The 13734-nt window shown below is 41.5% G+C and overlaps 1 protein-coding gene across 1 annotated transcript in view; it reads right to left on the bottom strand.

Annotated features, from left to right (window-relative positions):
- The window catches only part of slc4a4a (solute carrier family 4 member 4a), a 229100-nt gene extending 224345 nt beyond the window's left edge, over positions 1 to 4755 (bottom strand). Inside the window, 1 exon segment of the mRNA XM_034170791.1 lies at positions 4724 to 4755. Coding sequence (XP_034026682.1) covers positions 4724 to 4740 — 17 coding nt within the window. The 5' untranslated portion in view covers positions 4741 to 4755.
- Positions 4756 to 13734: the final 8979 nt, after the last annotated feature.

The raw sequence follows: 13734 nt of genomic DNA, 5'->3' as shown, positions 1-13734 counted from the left end.
TCTGGCATTATCCTCATGCAGCATCTGAGTATATGCCAGAGGTGGGACGAAGGCACCATCAAGTCACTCTCAAGTCATGAATCAGCAACTCCCAAGTCAAGTTTCAAGTCATAATGACCACCAATTGTTTGCAAGCTGACTTGAATCTTGACTTGGGACTTGCAGATTGATGACTTGAGAATGACTTCAGAGTGACTTAAGATAAGACTTTATTGATCTCAAAGTGGAGAAATTCACGTTACGTCAGCTCTTAAAAAACACACAAGATGAGTGCAAGGGGAAAATGTGCATTAAACAGCATGTGCAAGGATAAGCAATAATAATACTTGTAACAGTACAATAATGAGAAGAAGTGCATTCAAACCGTATAATGCACACAGCTTCGAGTTGTTTAATCCGCTTATACCATGGTCCCACACAGTGAGCTAATACACAAATACTCAACAAAAATATAAACGCAACACTTTTGGTTTTGCTCCCATTTTGTATGAGATGAACTCAAAGATCTAAAACTTTTTCCACATACACAATATCACCATTTCCCTCAAATATTGTTCACAAACCAGTCGAAATCTGCGATAGTGAGCACTTCTCCTTTGCTGAGATAATCCATCCCACCTCACAGGTGTGCCATACCAAGATGCTGATTAGACACCATGATTAGTGCACAGGTGTGCCTTAGACTGCCCACAATAAAAGGCCACTCTGAAAGGTGCAGTTTTGTTTTATTGGGGGGGGATACCAGTCAGTATCTGGTGTGACCACCATTTGCCTCATGCAGTGCAACACATCTCCTTCGCATCATCCGTGAAGAGAACACCTCTCCAATGTGCCAAATGCCAGTGAATGTGAGCATTTGCCCACTCAAGTCGGTTACGACGACGAATTGGAGTCAGGTCGAGACACCGATGAGGACGCCGAGCATGCAGATGAGCTTCCCTGAGACGGTTTCTGACAGTTTGTGCAGAAATTCTTTGGTTATGCAAACCGATTATTTCAGCAGCTGTCCGAGTGGCTGGTCTCAGACGATCTTGGAGGTGAACATGCTGGATGTGGAGGTCCTGGGCTGGTGTGGTTACACGTGGTCTGCGGTTGTGAGGCTGGTTGGATGTACTGCCAAATTCTCTGAAACGACTTTGGAGAAGGCCTATGGTAGAGAAATGAACATTCAATACACGAGCAACAGCTCTGGTTGACATTCCTGCTGTCAGCATGCCAATTGCACGCGCCCTCAAATCTTGCGACATCTGTGGCATTGTGCTGTGTGATAAAACTGCACCTTTCAGAGTGGCCTTTTATTGTGGGCAGTCTAAGGCACACCTGTGCACTAATCATGGTGTCTAATCAGCATCTTGGTATGGCACACCTGTGAGGTGGGATGGATTATCTCAGCAAAGGAGAATTGCTCACTATCACAGATTTCGACTGGTTTGTGAACAATATTTGAGGGAAATGGTGATATTGTGTATGTGGAAAAAGTTTTAGATCTTTGAGTTCATCTCATACAAAATGGGAGCAAAACCAAAAGTGTTGCGTTTATATTTTTGTTGAGTATATTTATTTAAGTTAACAGAACTTGATAAAAATGCGTAAGTATTTGAGACTATTTTATGCCAGTCTCAAGACATTTTGCTTCCGATGAGCTTACCGTGTCTGCGGACTCGCGTCGCAGCGGGCCACTCACACCGCCCCCCTCTCAGCTGTATGGAGCTGCGGGCAACTGGCAACAGGTCCAGAAACTACACTTGCTGTTTTGATGCAGAGTGCTCCGACAGCCCGCAAGGATAGAACCGTTCTCTTCTTCTTTCCCATCTTCAATCTTGCCCAGTTCGTCCGATGTTAAATCTTTACACCGTTGCTTTTGCTGTTCTTCTCGTCTGCTCTCCTCTCCTCTCTTTCCATTCCTCAAATGTTTTATTTTGGCCAAAAATATTAAAATTCACTTGGAAATCCATGTTTTATCGCGTTTCTGTCATTCACTTGTCAAAACACAGTTGATCTGCACCAACTGATTTACACGTTGCTATGGTGACAACCAGAGCGGAGTGATTATAACAGTGACTTAACTCGCCAAACTACGTGTGCATATATACGAAAATAATGCACGCCAGTTAGACATGGAATTCTCACTGACCATGGTATATATACGTATATATGCATATATAAACATGATATGTGAAGCAGAATTTAGATGTGATAACGTGACACTAGTGCTGGGATTTGTAAACAAGTTGTTATTGCACATGATTTGTGGACATATTAATATTGCATGTGATTTGTGGAAATATTATTGCATGTGGTTATTTCACAGTGTTATTGTACAGTCTGACAGCAGCAGGGAGGAACGACCTGCGGTATCGTTCCTTCTTGCACTGAGGATGCCTCAGTCTGTCACTGAAGAAGCTGCTCAGCTCCACTACAGTCCAGTGCAGAGGGTGAGAGAAGTTGTCCATGATGGATTTGAACTTCGCTAACACCCTCCTCTCAGCCACCTCCTCCAGAGACTTCAGAGGACAGCCCAGGACAGAGCTGGACTTCCTGACCAGCTTAATCATTCTCTTTCTCTCCCACTCTGTGCTGCCCGGGGCCCAACAGACGACAGCATAGAGGAGAGCAGAGGCTACAACAGAGTCATAGAAGGTCTTAAGCAGAGGCCTGCTCACTCCAAAGGATCTCAGTCCCCTCAGGAGGTGGAGGCGACTCTGGCCTTTCTTGTACATGGCGTCAGTGTTGTGAGTCCAGTCCAGTTTGTTGTTGAGGTGAACACCCAGGTATTTGAAACTGTCCACAGTCTCTATGTCCTCCCCCTGGATGTTCACCAGTGGGTGAGGTGGTGGTTTCCTCCTGAAGTCGATCACCATCTCCTTCATCTTACTGGTGTTGAGACACAAGTGGTTGCGCTCACACCAGTCCATAAAGTCCATGATGACCGACCGGTACTCCAGCTCGTTCCCCTCAGACACACGACCCACAATGGCGGAGTCATCGGAGAACTTCTGGAGATGGCAGCTGTCCGTGTTGTAGGTGAAGTCCGAGGTGTAGAGGGTGAAGAGGAAAGGCGAGAGGACGGTGCCCTGGGGGGCCCTGGTGCTGCACCTTACCACCTCAGACTGACAGCCTTCATCCCTCCTCTGGTATATGCACCCAGAACTGATGTCTACGCATGTGCTAAACATGCTCTATGTGTGCTCACGTCCCTCTTGCATCAAAGGCAAAACATCAAATGTTCCTGAAAATCAAAAGGGTTTTGCAACATGATGAAACACTTTCTTCAGTTTGTCCTAAATGATAACCAAACTGCTTTGGCCTGGCACTATTTTACAGTATATACCAAGCTGAAAACCAAGATACATTACACACACACACACACACACATGCACCATTTACACCATACCATACCAACTTTATTTATAAAGCACTTTACCACAGCCACTGCTGACATAAAGTGCTGTACACCAAAACATCCATTAAAACATACATTTAAATAAATGACTGAGATGTACAATTTAAAAACTAAGCCTCACTGGGGCTGAAAGCCAAGAAGAAAAAGGGTTTTTAAATGAACTTTAAAAATGGGCAGTGAAGGGACCTCTCTAACAGACAAGTGCAAGCTGTCCACAGTTTAGGAGCAACAATAGAGAAGACCCTGTCCCCTCTGAGCTTCCTTTTGGATCTCTGTAGTTCCAGGAGTAGCTGGTCAGCTGACCTGAGAGACCGACACAGTACGCAAGGATGAAAAAGCTCAGAGAGGTAAGGCAGGGCAACACTGTAAAGAGATTTAAAAATAAGCATAAGAAATTTAAAATGGACCCTAAAATATACAGCCAGACAATTTAGTGAGGCCAGTACAGGAGTTATATGATCTCGCTTTTAAGTTCCTGTAAAAAGTTGTGCAGCAGCATTTTGAACCAACTGCAGATGCGAAAGTAAGGACTGATTGACTCCCACATAAAGTGAATTAGAATAATCCAGCGGGAATCAAATAAAAGCATGGATCACTGTCTCAAAGTGCTGCCTAGACAGAAAAGATTTCACAGTTGCTAACCGATGATAAAAACTAGACTTAACCACAGCTTTAATTTGGCTGTCCAATTTAAAATCACTGTCCACCTTAAAACCAAGATCATGAATAACAGGTCTAAAATAAACCTCCAACAGTCCTACGGCAACAGAGGAGGACTCACAGGGGCCAAACACCATCACCTCTGTTTTTTTTTTTACATTAAAATTTAAAACATTCAAGGACAACCAAGCTTTAATGTCATCTAGGCATACCGGGGGGTGTTTTATGGAACTGACATTCTTATGCCCTTAGGGCAGATAAATCTGGCAATCATCAGCGTAACAATGAAATGAATAAAAAAGAAGCAAAGTTATATCTGTGAATTAAACCTTCAGGAAAGGTGGTAACAGTATGATTCTTTACATTTCATAGTATAGGCAACTGTAAGACTCTATAAGCTGTCTGCATAGTGGGTATAGAAAATGGATGGATGCATCCATTTTCTATACACGCTTACTCCAATTAAGGGTCACGGAGGCTGCGGCCTATCCCAGCAGTCATAGGGTGTGAGGCGAGGTACACCCTGGACAGGACGCCAATCTGTCTCAGGGCCACATACAGTACATACAGACAGACAAACACATTCATATGCACAATTTAAAGTTTCCAGTTCACCTAAACCTGCATGTCTATGGATGTGAGCTTGAGGATGTCACTTACTTCTTGTTGCCGTTCATTTCGGCTGTCTGTCTGCAATAAGTCCCTTTGGTGGACATTCCAACCAGAGCGGCTCACCAGAAAGGCTAACGATTGACCTGGCAGAGCAACACAGTAGTTAATTGTTTTTCTGCTCAGTGCACATATCACTGAAGACAACTTTAATCAAATGCAAGAGGATGATATAAAACATTGATGTTCCAGAAATAAATGAATGCTCAGAGACGAGCAAGGTGCCCCTCCCACATTTCAAAATACAATACACAGTCACTCATCTTCAACCACTGACTCCAATTAAGGGTCACAGGGGGCTGGAGCCTATCTCAGGAGTCACAGGGCGTGAGGTGGGGTACAACCTGGACAGGAAGCCAGTCTGTAGCAGGGCCATGTACCCAATGTACTTGCCAAATTTGATCAAAATCAGATTAGGCATTCTTAAGAAATCTAACGTAGATCCAGACCACAGTGATCACAAGAGTGTACGCCTCCAGCGGGATTGCTGATGACATGTGAGATCTAAAAACTACTGCTGTTGAAATAATTAGTCACGGATTCCACTAATTATCAACTACTTTGGTGATTATTAGTAAAAATTAAATACATCTCTTAGGAGGTTTATAAAGAATAAATTCATGTGCCACTTCTCTCTGTCGAACACTTAAATTTGAATATATTTTGAATTTAGGATGTTGAACAGCCAAAACTGTTGTGTGTTGGGGGGGTTTGGCTGGACAAGGTTGGGTTGTTTTGTGTTTATTTTCCTTCCCAGGTGATTTGGGGCTGTTCTCTGAGGAAAATGTGCTGCAGAAGAGTCTCTCTCCTCTGTTACGATGATTGGCTGCACCTGTTGCATTCTCGTGCGGCTCTCTATCAGGACAATCCACGACACCTGTGATGTTCACGTGCAGATCTGAGGACTTCCAGCTGGTACTAATGTAGTGATGAAGAACTACATTTAAACCAGCAGTGAGTTGGATAAGATTGCCGGAGAATACGACCTTGAGACGACCGTGTGGGGACGCTGAGGGCCGTTTCAGAGTCTGACATCGCGCTTGTGAAGGAGGACGAGGGTGAGAGGCAAACGTTGTCAGCACACGACAGAGGTGAATGTTCTGGAGAGTTTGTCCGTGAATGTAGATTGGCGTTTATACGCAGTTATAAGTAATTATTGGTGGAAATTGTTCGGCACTCCTCACGGCAGTGGCGTGCGGATTAATGATCCTCCACTAGCTGTGAGCAGCAGCCTCTTTGAACTAAGTTTGAAACCAGACCTAAACGTGTAGCTGATAAGTTTGCCTCTAAACAATATTTCGTAGTAATAAGTGTTGAATAATCTCATCTCTGTTCCTCCTTCGCAGAGTACAGTCTGGGAAAGTCACCTGGGGGGGTGTTGGCGGAACTCCTGAGTCCTGAACGTTCGGACTCCGACTGTTGAGACGCTGAGAGAGCGCGCCGCCTTTTCACCTCACCAGAACTTAATTATTTAGTATTTCATGTATAGCACAAAGGGAGAAAAATAAATGTGTTTTCTTTTTGGAACTGCTTCTGATTATTTCATGCTGGGTTCAGTCAGATACTGGACCGCTCCTCAATCCGCGTCTTATCCATAACAAAAACAAGCATTTCACTGATGTCTTAACTTTAAATGGAAAACCCCAGTCTTTTTTATATGTACACACAAACATGAATTATCAAAAAATAAACAGACTGATTTACAGTGAAAAATCCAAAACAAGATTAACTAAAGGGCTGAACGCTAATCAGTGTTTAATCAATTTATACAGCAGGCAATTTTATTACTTAATATCAGGCCAGATGACAGGCACAAAAAGTAAAACATCCTACACTCTGGTGAACATTTAAAATAAAATTAATTTAAAATAAATTGCCCATGTTTATTTTACTACTGAACTAGAATATTAATTAACTAAATAGATTCACTTTTAGTTTTTTTGTTTTTTTCTACATCATTTTCCCACATTCATGTGGGAAAATGAGGCTTAAGACTCGACAATTTTGGGGTTCAGTGGCTTGCCTAAAAGCACTTTGACACTGCAGCCCACTGATTAGTAGACACCTGTTCTACTGCGTGAGCTGTTATAATTACCATTATACGAAACTGTAAAACTGGACAAGTTAGCTCTGCTCAAATGGTTTGTGGGAACAGATTAAACCATTTATGTTCACTTAAGTCAAATAACCAAGTGTGCAGATTTGTTCTAATTAACTAATGAATTAATAAACTTGGTTGATTGAGGTTAAATTCATTTATTCCACTCAGTGTATCAACTAATTAATTTGAAGTATTTCACACTCATATCAAACATTCCTGCAACTAATTTGAAATATTTCATGCATATGCAGGAAGTTTGAGCTTGTTCCCACTTTGGCCAGCTGCTTTATGTTGTGTTAACTCTGTCTGACTTTGGGGACTGGATATAATTTCTGGATTGATCTATTTCTCCAGGACTTGTTAGCAGGTATAAGGAGGAATGAAAACCTGCTGCACCTGCTGAGCTGCGGTGCCAAAGAGTTTGTCTTGTTTACACAAATGCTAATAGATGAGGTCATTTCCGTTTGGTTATTTACAAGGGCGGCTCGAGCTTGAGGTGGGGGGGGGGGGGTGGCTTGGTTGGGTGGGATTCTGAGGCATGACGCCCGCCCCCATTACTGGAGAAAAAAAAATATTAAAACTTATAATGTCAGAATTCACAAAAAAGACTACAGCCTTTTTTGTGAATTCTGACTTTTTAATAGACAATTTTTATTTAAACTAAATTCAAATCTGTATGCAGCAGCATTCATCAGTCAGCCTTTGATTATGCAAGATGTTTCCCATATTTTAGAACGTCTTTGGCCAGTGGCTCGACAAGTGGTAGGGGCGGGGGGGTGTCCAACTCACAAAATATCTCTCCACATAAAATATCTCCTGATCCCGTCTCAGAAAACACCCTCCAAAATAAGACAATTGTCCTAAAGGGGACAACAGGTATTGCAAAACAATTAAAAACTACAATGCAATGACCTTACCAAATAAAAGAGAAGTGAACTGCACAAACAGCGTGTGTTAAAAAAAAAAAACACGCACACAGGTTGCTCGCAAACTAAAAGGTTGTTGGATCAATTCCTCATTATCCTGAATGTGAAAATGCATGAGTCCCTAATCTAATACTGTTCTCGAGTAATATGTTAACTATTCATTGGTTTGTGTAACAAATCACAGTTATGTCAGTGAAACAACTACACTCATCCAAGCGGAGAACTTCAACATCACTGCTATCTAAATTCTAGAGAATACCGTCCAACATTACTCATTATTTATTAGTATGTGGAACCAGTGAAGGTACCTGTGTCAGATTTTATCTCATTCTCTGTTATCATAATGCACACACTTAATTTTTTTCATGGTTACACAATGACAATAAATGCTTTCTATTCTATTCTGTCCTGTCTGGTAAAAGTTAAGGCAGGTTAATTTGGAGAAGACCATTTGGATTTACAAACTATTACAAAAAAAAAAAAACATGTCAACCCCATACAGATATTGTAAATTCATGCAAAATATTTCACATTAATCAATGTAACAGAAATCAATCAAATTAACTGCACTGAAACATTTTTAATGCTTGAGGGTGAGGAAGTGATGGCATTAAAGGTTAGAGAAGTGTGCTTATGAGCCAAAGGCTCATAGGTTCAATTCCAAGTGCCCTTGAGCAAGGTCCTTAATCCCCAAATTGCTCATGGTGAGAGTGAAGTGTTTTGAGTGTCTGTCTCAGAAATTTAGTTCAGTTATTTGAGTTAAATCAACTTAAATGATTTAAGACAACCCGTTTCCTTGAGCAATTTGAGCTCAGCTGCAGTTGTATGTAAAAATCTGGGTACCTCTGATGATTTCCATGATTTTCCTTTATAACCCATCAGTTGTTTGGATCAGCAATTTCAGTTAAATATATCATATAGCAGACAAACACAGTGATGTTTGAGAAGTGAAATTAAGTTATAGGATTTACAGAAAGTGTGCAATAATTCTTTAAACAAAACTGGGCAGGTGCATAAATTTGGGCACCCTTGTCATTTTATTGATTTAAATACATTTAGCACTAATTTTTGGATCACAAAATTGCTTAAGAACATGTATTTTCAGTACACTTAAAAAGTTAACATAAAGTGCACCTCATTCACTTCTTTCAGTGTAGGTCAGAAAGTAAATTAGTAAAGCACAACCAGATTTCAAAATTTGCATAAAAGCAGATTACACTGAGTCTCTGCTGTGTTTTTAAACTTTTTAATCTAATTATGTTAACTGTTCCGTCGTATTGGTCATTGATAATGACGTTTTATTTGCTCCTTTCATTACCAAAGTTGTTTTAAAAACGAACATATCAAATCTCTTACTGACTGCCAGACATTAATTTCTACTGTATAGCCATAACTTTTTTCTAACTTTTTTCTAACTGGTACCACAAACAAGTTTTGCCAAAATTTTCGCGCGCTCTCGCCGTGCGTAATAACGCACAACACGCGAACGGACTCCAAGTAAACTGTCGGACTTCCAAACGACTTTACTCACCATTTATGATAAAAAGCGACGAGAAGCTGAAGACGCCTCTTTCAATGACCGGTTACATGTGCAAACACGCGCGCGCTCTGCGCTGTGTTGTTTCTCTGTGACTGTTGCTGTCAGCACCGCGGCGTCATAAAGGCACGACAGATGGGTCCGGATCCATATTATGATGTGGAACCGTGCAGCCAGCATGCCGCGGTTTGACGGCGTGCGGGGCCACTCCTCCTGTGGGAGGTCAAACTGCTCCATCATCTCTCTGAATCTCCCAGATCGCAGCAAGGTTACAATCTGCACGTAAGCAGGTCACACTGAAGTCAGCACAGTGAAAAAGAACACATCAGATTATAATTTTCAGTTAAATGCACCTGTGCAAAATGGAAAAATATCCACGTTAAACTTGTGCCAAAACAACATGCAGATCCACCTTGGATCTGCTGTGGGACCCAGAGTGAAAAACAAAGGAGCAGCCAAGGGGATTTACTATCCACAATAACAAAACGTAATACAAATATCCCTCATACATAAGGGATGAATATAATTAATATATACGTAATTAATTAAAATATATGCTACAGTTGAAAGAAAATCTGCAAAAATATGCAATATGCACCACTTTTCAGTTCTCTCTTCTTTTGATCTGTATCGTATATAGGAGGGCTGTCCATAAAGTATAGGTCCTTTTTATTTTTTTCAAAAACTATATGGATTTCATTCATATGTTTTTACGTCAGACATGCTTGAACCCTCGTGCGCATGAGTGAGTTTTTCCACGCCTGTCGGTGACGTCATTCGCCTGTGAGCACTCCTTGTGGGAGGAGTCGTCCAGCCCCTCGTCGGAATTCCTTTGTCTGAGAAGTTGCTGAGAGACTGGCGCTTTGTTTGATCAAAATTTTTTCTAAACCTGTGAGACACATCGAAGTGGACATGGTTCGAAAAGTTAAGCTGGTTTTCAGTGAAACTTTTAACGGCTGATGAGAGATTTTGAGGTGATACTGTCGCTTTAAGGACTTTTCACGGTGCGAGACGTCGCGCAGCGCTCTCAGGCAGCGTCATCAGCCTGTTTCAAGCTTAAAACCTCCACATTTCAGGCTCTATTGATCCAGGACGTCGTGAGAGAACAGAGAAGTTTCAGAAGAAGTCGGTTTCAGCGTTTTATCCGGATATTCCACTGTTAAAGGAGATTTTTTTTAATGAAAGACGTGCGGGCGGATTGCAGCGTCGGCTCGCAGCCGTCGCGACGCTCCGTCACAGGAAAAACACCTCTGCTGGAAGCCTTAAGGACAAGTTGGAACATCTCCAGCTGATGAACAATTTCTCATATACTCACTCCACTGAAAGCCATCAAAAGCCAACTGGATTTTAACAAATGTTTATCAACACGGAGGTGTTTTTCCTGTGCCGCCGCGCCGCGTCGGCTGCGTCCCGACGCGCGGACCCGTCCGCACGTCTTTCATTAAAAAAATCTCCTTTAACAGTGGAATATCCGGATAAAATGCTGAAACCGACTTCTTCTGAAACGTCTCTGTTCTCTCACGACGTCCTGGATCAATAGAGCCTGAAATGTGGAGGTTTTAAGCTTGAACAGGCTGATGACGCCGCCTGAGAGCGCTGCGCGACGTCTTGCACCGTGAAAAGTCCTTAAAGCGACAGAATCGCCTCAAAATCTCTCATCAGCTGTTAAAATTTTCACTGAAAACCAGCTTAATTTTTCGAACCATGTCCACTTCGATGTGTCTCACAGGTTTAGAAAAAATTTTGATCAAACAAAGCGCCAGTCTCTCAGCAACTTCTCAGACAAAGGAATTCCGACGAGGGGCTGGACGACTCCTCCCACAAGGAGTGCTCACAGGCGAATGACGTCACCGACAGGCGTGGAAAAAGTCACTCATGCGCACGAGGGTTCAAGCATGTCTGACGTAAAAACATATGAATGAAATCCATATAGTTTTTGAAAAAAATAAAAAGGACCTATACTTTACGGACAGCCCTCGTATAGTGCAGCAGATAACTGAAACAATCCTTCAAATGGTGATGCAAGCATCAAATTCAGCACAAATACTCCTTAGACATTATTCTTAAAAAGACAAAACAAACAACTGGCTACTTGAATTTTCAATAAGCAGCCAGGTAGGGGTCAACTGAAGAATTACACACAAGTCAAAATAAAAATGCTCCATATTAAATATTCCTAAAAATTCCTAAAAGGTATAGTTTGGACTGAATATTATGGAGTTACGGGGTAAAAACACCAAGAATGGTCACGAAGGTCAATTTCAGTTTGTAGAGGGGTCAAAAGTTAAAGTTGCGCCAATTTTGGTAAAAAAAAAAAAGGTGCAAATTAGTGGTTGAGCTAATAGGATTGATAAATGGAATAGTTTTGATTGTGTTGAATGTTTGGTCTGCAAAGTAAAGATCAAACAATGTTGACGTCAATTGGATTCTATGACATGTGACATATGTTACCCCATAACGTGGTAACTAAGCATGACACATGGTGCAAACTATTCCTTTTTATTAACTATTTTACTAACTAATTAATCTGCATCCATTTTTAACAAAATTTAAGCAACTTTATCTTTTGACCCCTGTACAAACTGAAATTGACCTTTGTCACCATTGTTGCAGTTTTTAACCCCATAACTCCATAACATTCAGTCACAGATAGTCCAAACTATACCTTTTTGGAATCTTTATTATCAGACAAATAATGTGGTATAGTTTTCAACCTGATTGGAGCTTTCTTAAATTTTGACCCCTGTGTAATTCTTCAATTGACCCCTACCTGGCTGCCTATTGAAAATTCAAGTGGTCAGCCCAATTTTTCAAGAGAGTAATGTCTAAGGAGTATTTGTGCTGAACTTGGTGCTTGGATCACCATTGGAAGGATTCATCTGTAAATATTGTTGTCTGCTGCACTAATAACTGTGGAATACTTGGAGTGTTTGGCCATTCAGCATGTGACTTAATTTAATCTTCAGCACCATCTGGTGGAGGCAATATAAGAGAACTGCGTGTGACTCCAGAGGGGAAAAAAACATACTTGCATGCATACCCTGGTTCTGTATTTTTGCATTGTGATCATCACGACTTAGTATCAGCAAAATCTGATTTCACCACTTCCACCAAAAATCTAAAAACGAGCCATGTTATCTTATCATTCTCTTTGTTTACTCTGCACCAAGTGAACTTCTTGTTGGTTTTCAAGACATTTCTGCAATCACATAACCAAGCAAACACACATGGACAAAAACTGTTGGTACCCCTATATTTTATGTATACACATTTTAATATATGTTCACAAATAAATGCAAAGAAAGCATTTATTTGTAGTTTAATCATTTTTTTTAATGTCCAAAGTTATTTGGCAACAAGAACAAAACACAATGCTTTCATAAAGTGAAACCAAAAATCCTGACATAAAATGTATGCTGGAGAGTGCAGCAAATAACTGAAACAAAACTTCACATGGTGATAAAAGCACCAAATCCAGCACAAATTGTCCTTAGATATCGCTCTTTTGAAAAACCGACAGGCCATTTGAATTTTCAATAGGCGGCCATGTAGGGGTCAATTGAACAATTACACAGGGGTTAAAACATAAAAATGCTCCAATCATATTGAAAACTATACCACATTATTTGTCTGATCATAAAGATAAAAAACGGTATACTTTGGACTATCTATTACTGAATGTTATGGAGTTATGGGGTAAAAACCTTAAGAATGGTGAAAAAGGTCAATTTCAGTTTGTACAGGGGTCAAAAGTTAAGTTGCTCCAAGTTTAGTAAAAAATGGTGCAAATTGTTGATTGAGCTATTTGGATTAATAATTGGAATAGGTTTGACTGTGTTGAATTCTTGGTCTCTAAAGTAAATGTCAAATAATGTTGACGTCCATGTTGTGTGGGCCGCCAGAAGAGGAGGTACTGCTGGCCCACCACCAGAGGGCGCCCTGCCTGAAGTGCGGGCTTCAGGCACGAGAGGGCGCTGCCGCCACGGACACAGCCGGGGGTGACAGCTGTCACTCACCCATCTACACTTCATCATCTCACTCCATAAAGACCGGACGTCATCTCCACTTCGTTGCCGAGATATTATCTACCTAAGGAGGTAACGTTCTCAGCCTTTGTTTTTGTCTTTTCAGACAGTGTTTGCTTCTGTATTGTTTGCAGTCAGTTCTGTGAGTGCTCGCAGCTGGAGGCTGAGTTTGTGATACGTGGAGAGCTGACGTCTTCGCTCCCCACGCCAAACTGTTGATAAGTACTCATTACTACTGCACGTGCCAGTTTTCTGAACGAGAGGTGGAGGTGGAGGTGGAATATCCACCCTAATTGTTACTGGGTGTTCATACACCCGCATCTGATTGTTTCTGCTCCTCGCCAGCAGTACCAGATCCGACACGCGGAGACGGTGGCCACCTGGGGACTCGGAACTTGGCGGCTCCAGTATTT

This window comes from Thalassophryne amazonica, chromosome 5 (genome assembly GCF_902500255.1).
Source record: "Thalassophryne amazonica chromosome 5, fThaAma1.1, whole genome shotgun sequence".
In the NCBI taxonomy this organism is placed as follows: domain Eukaryota; kingdom Metazoa; phylum Chordata; class Actinopteri; order Batrachoidiformes; family Batrachoididae; genus Thalassophryne; species Thalassophryne amazonica.
The sequence above is the reverse complement of the archived record's forward strand: the minus strand, read 5'-3'. Positions and strand labels throughout refer to the sequence as shown.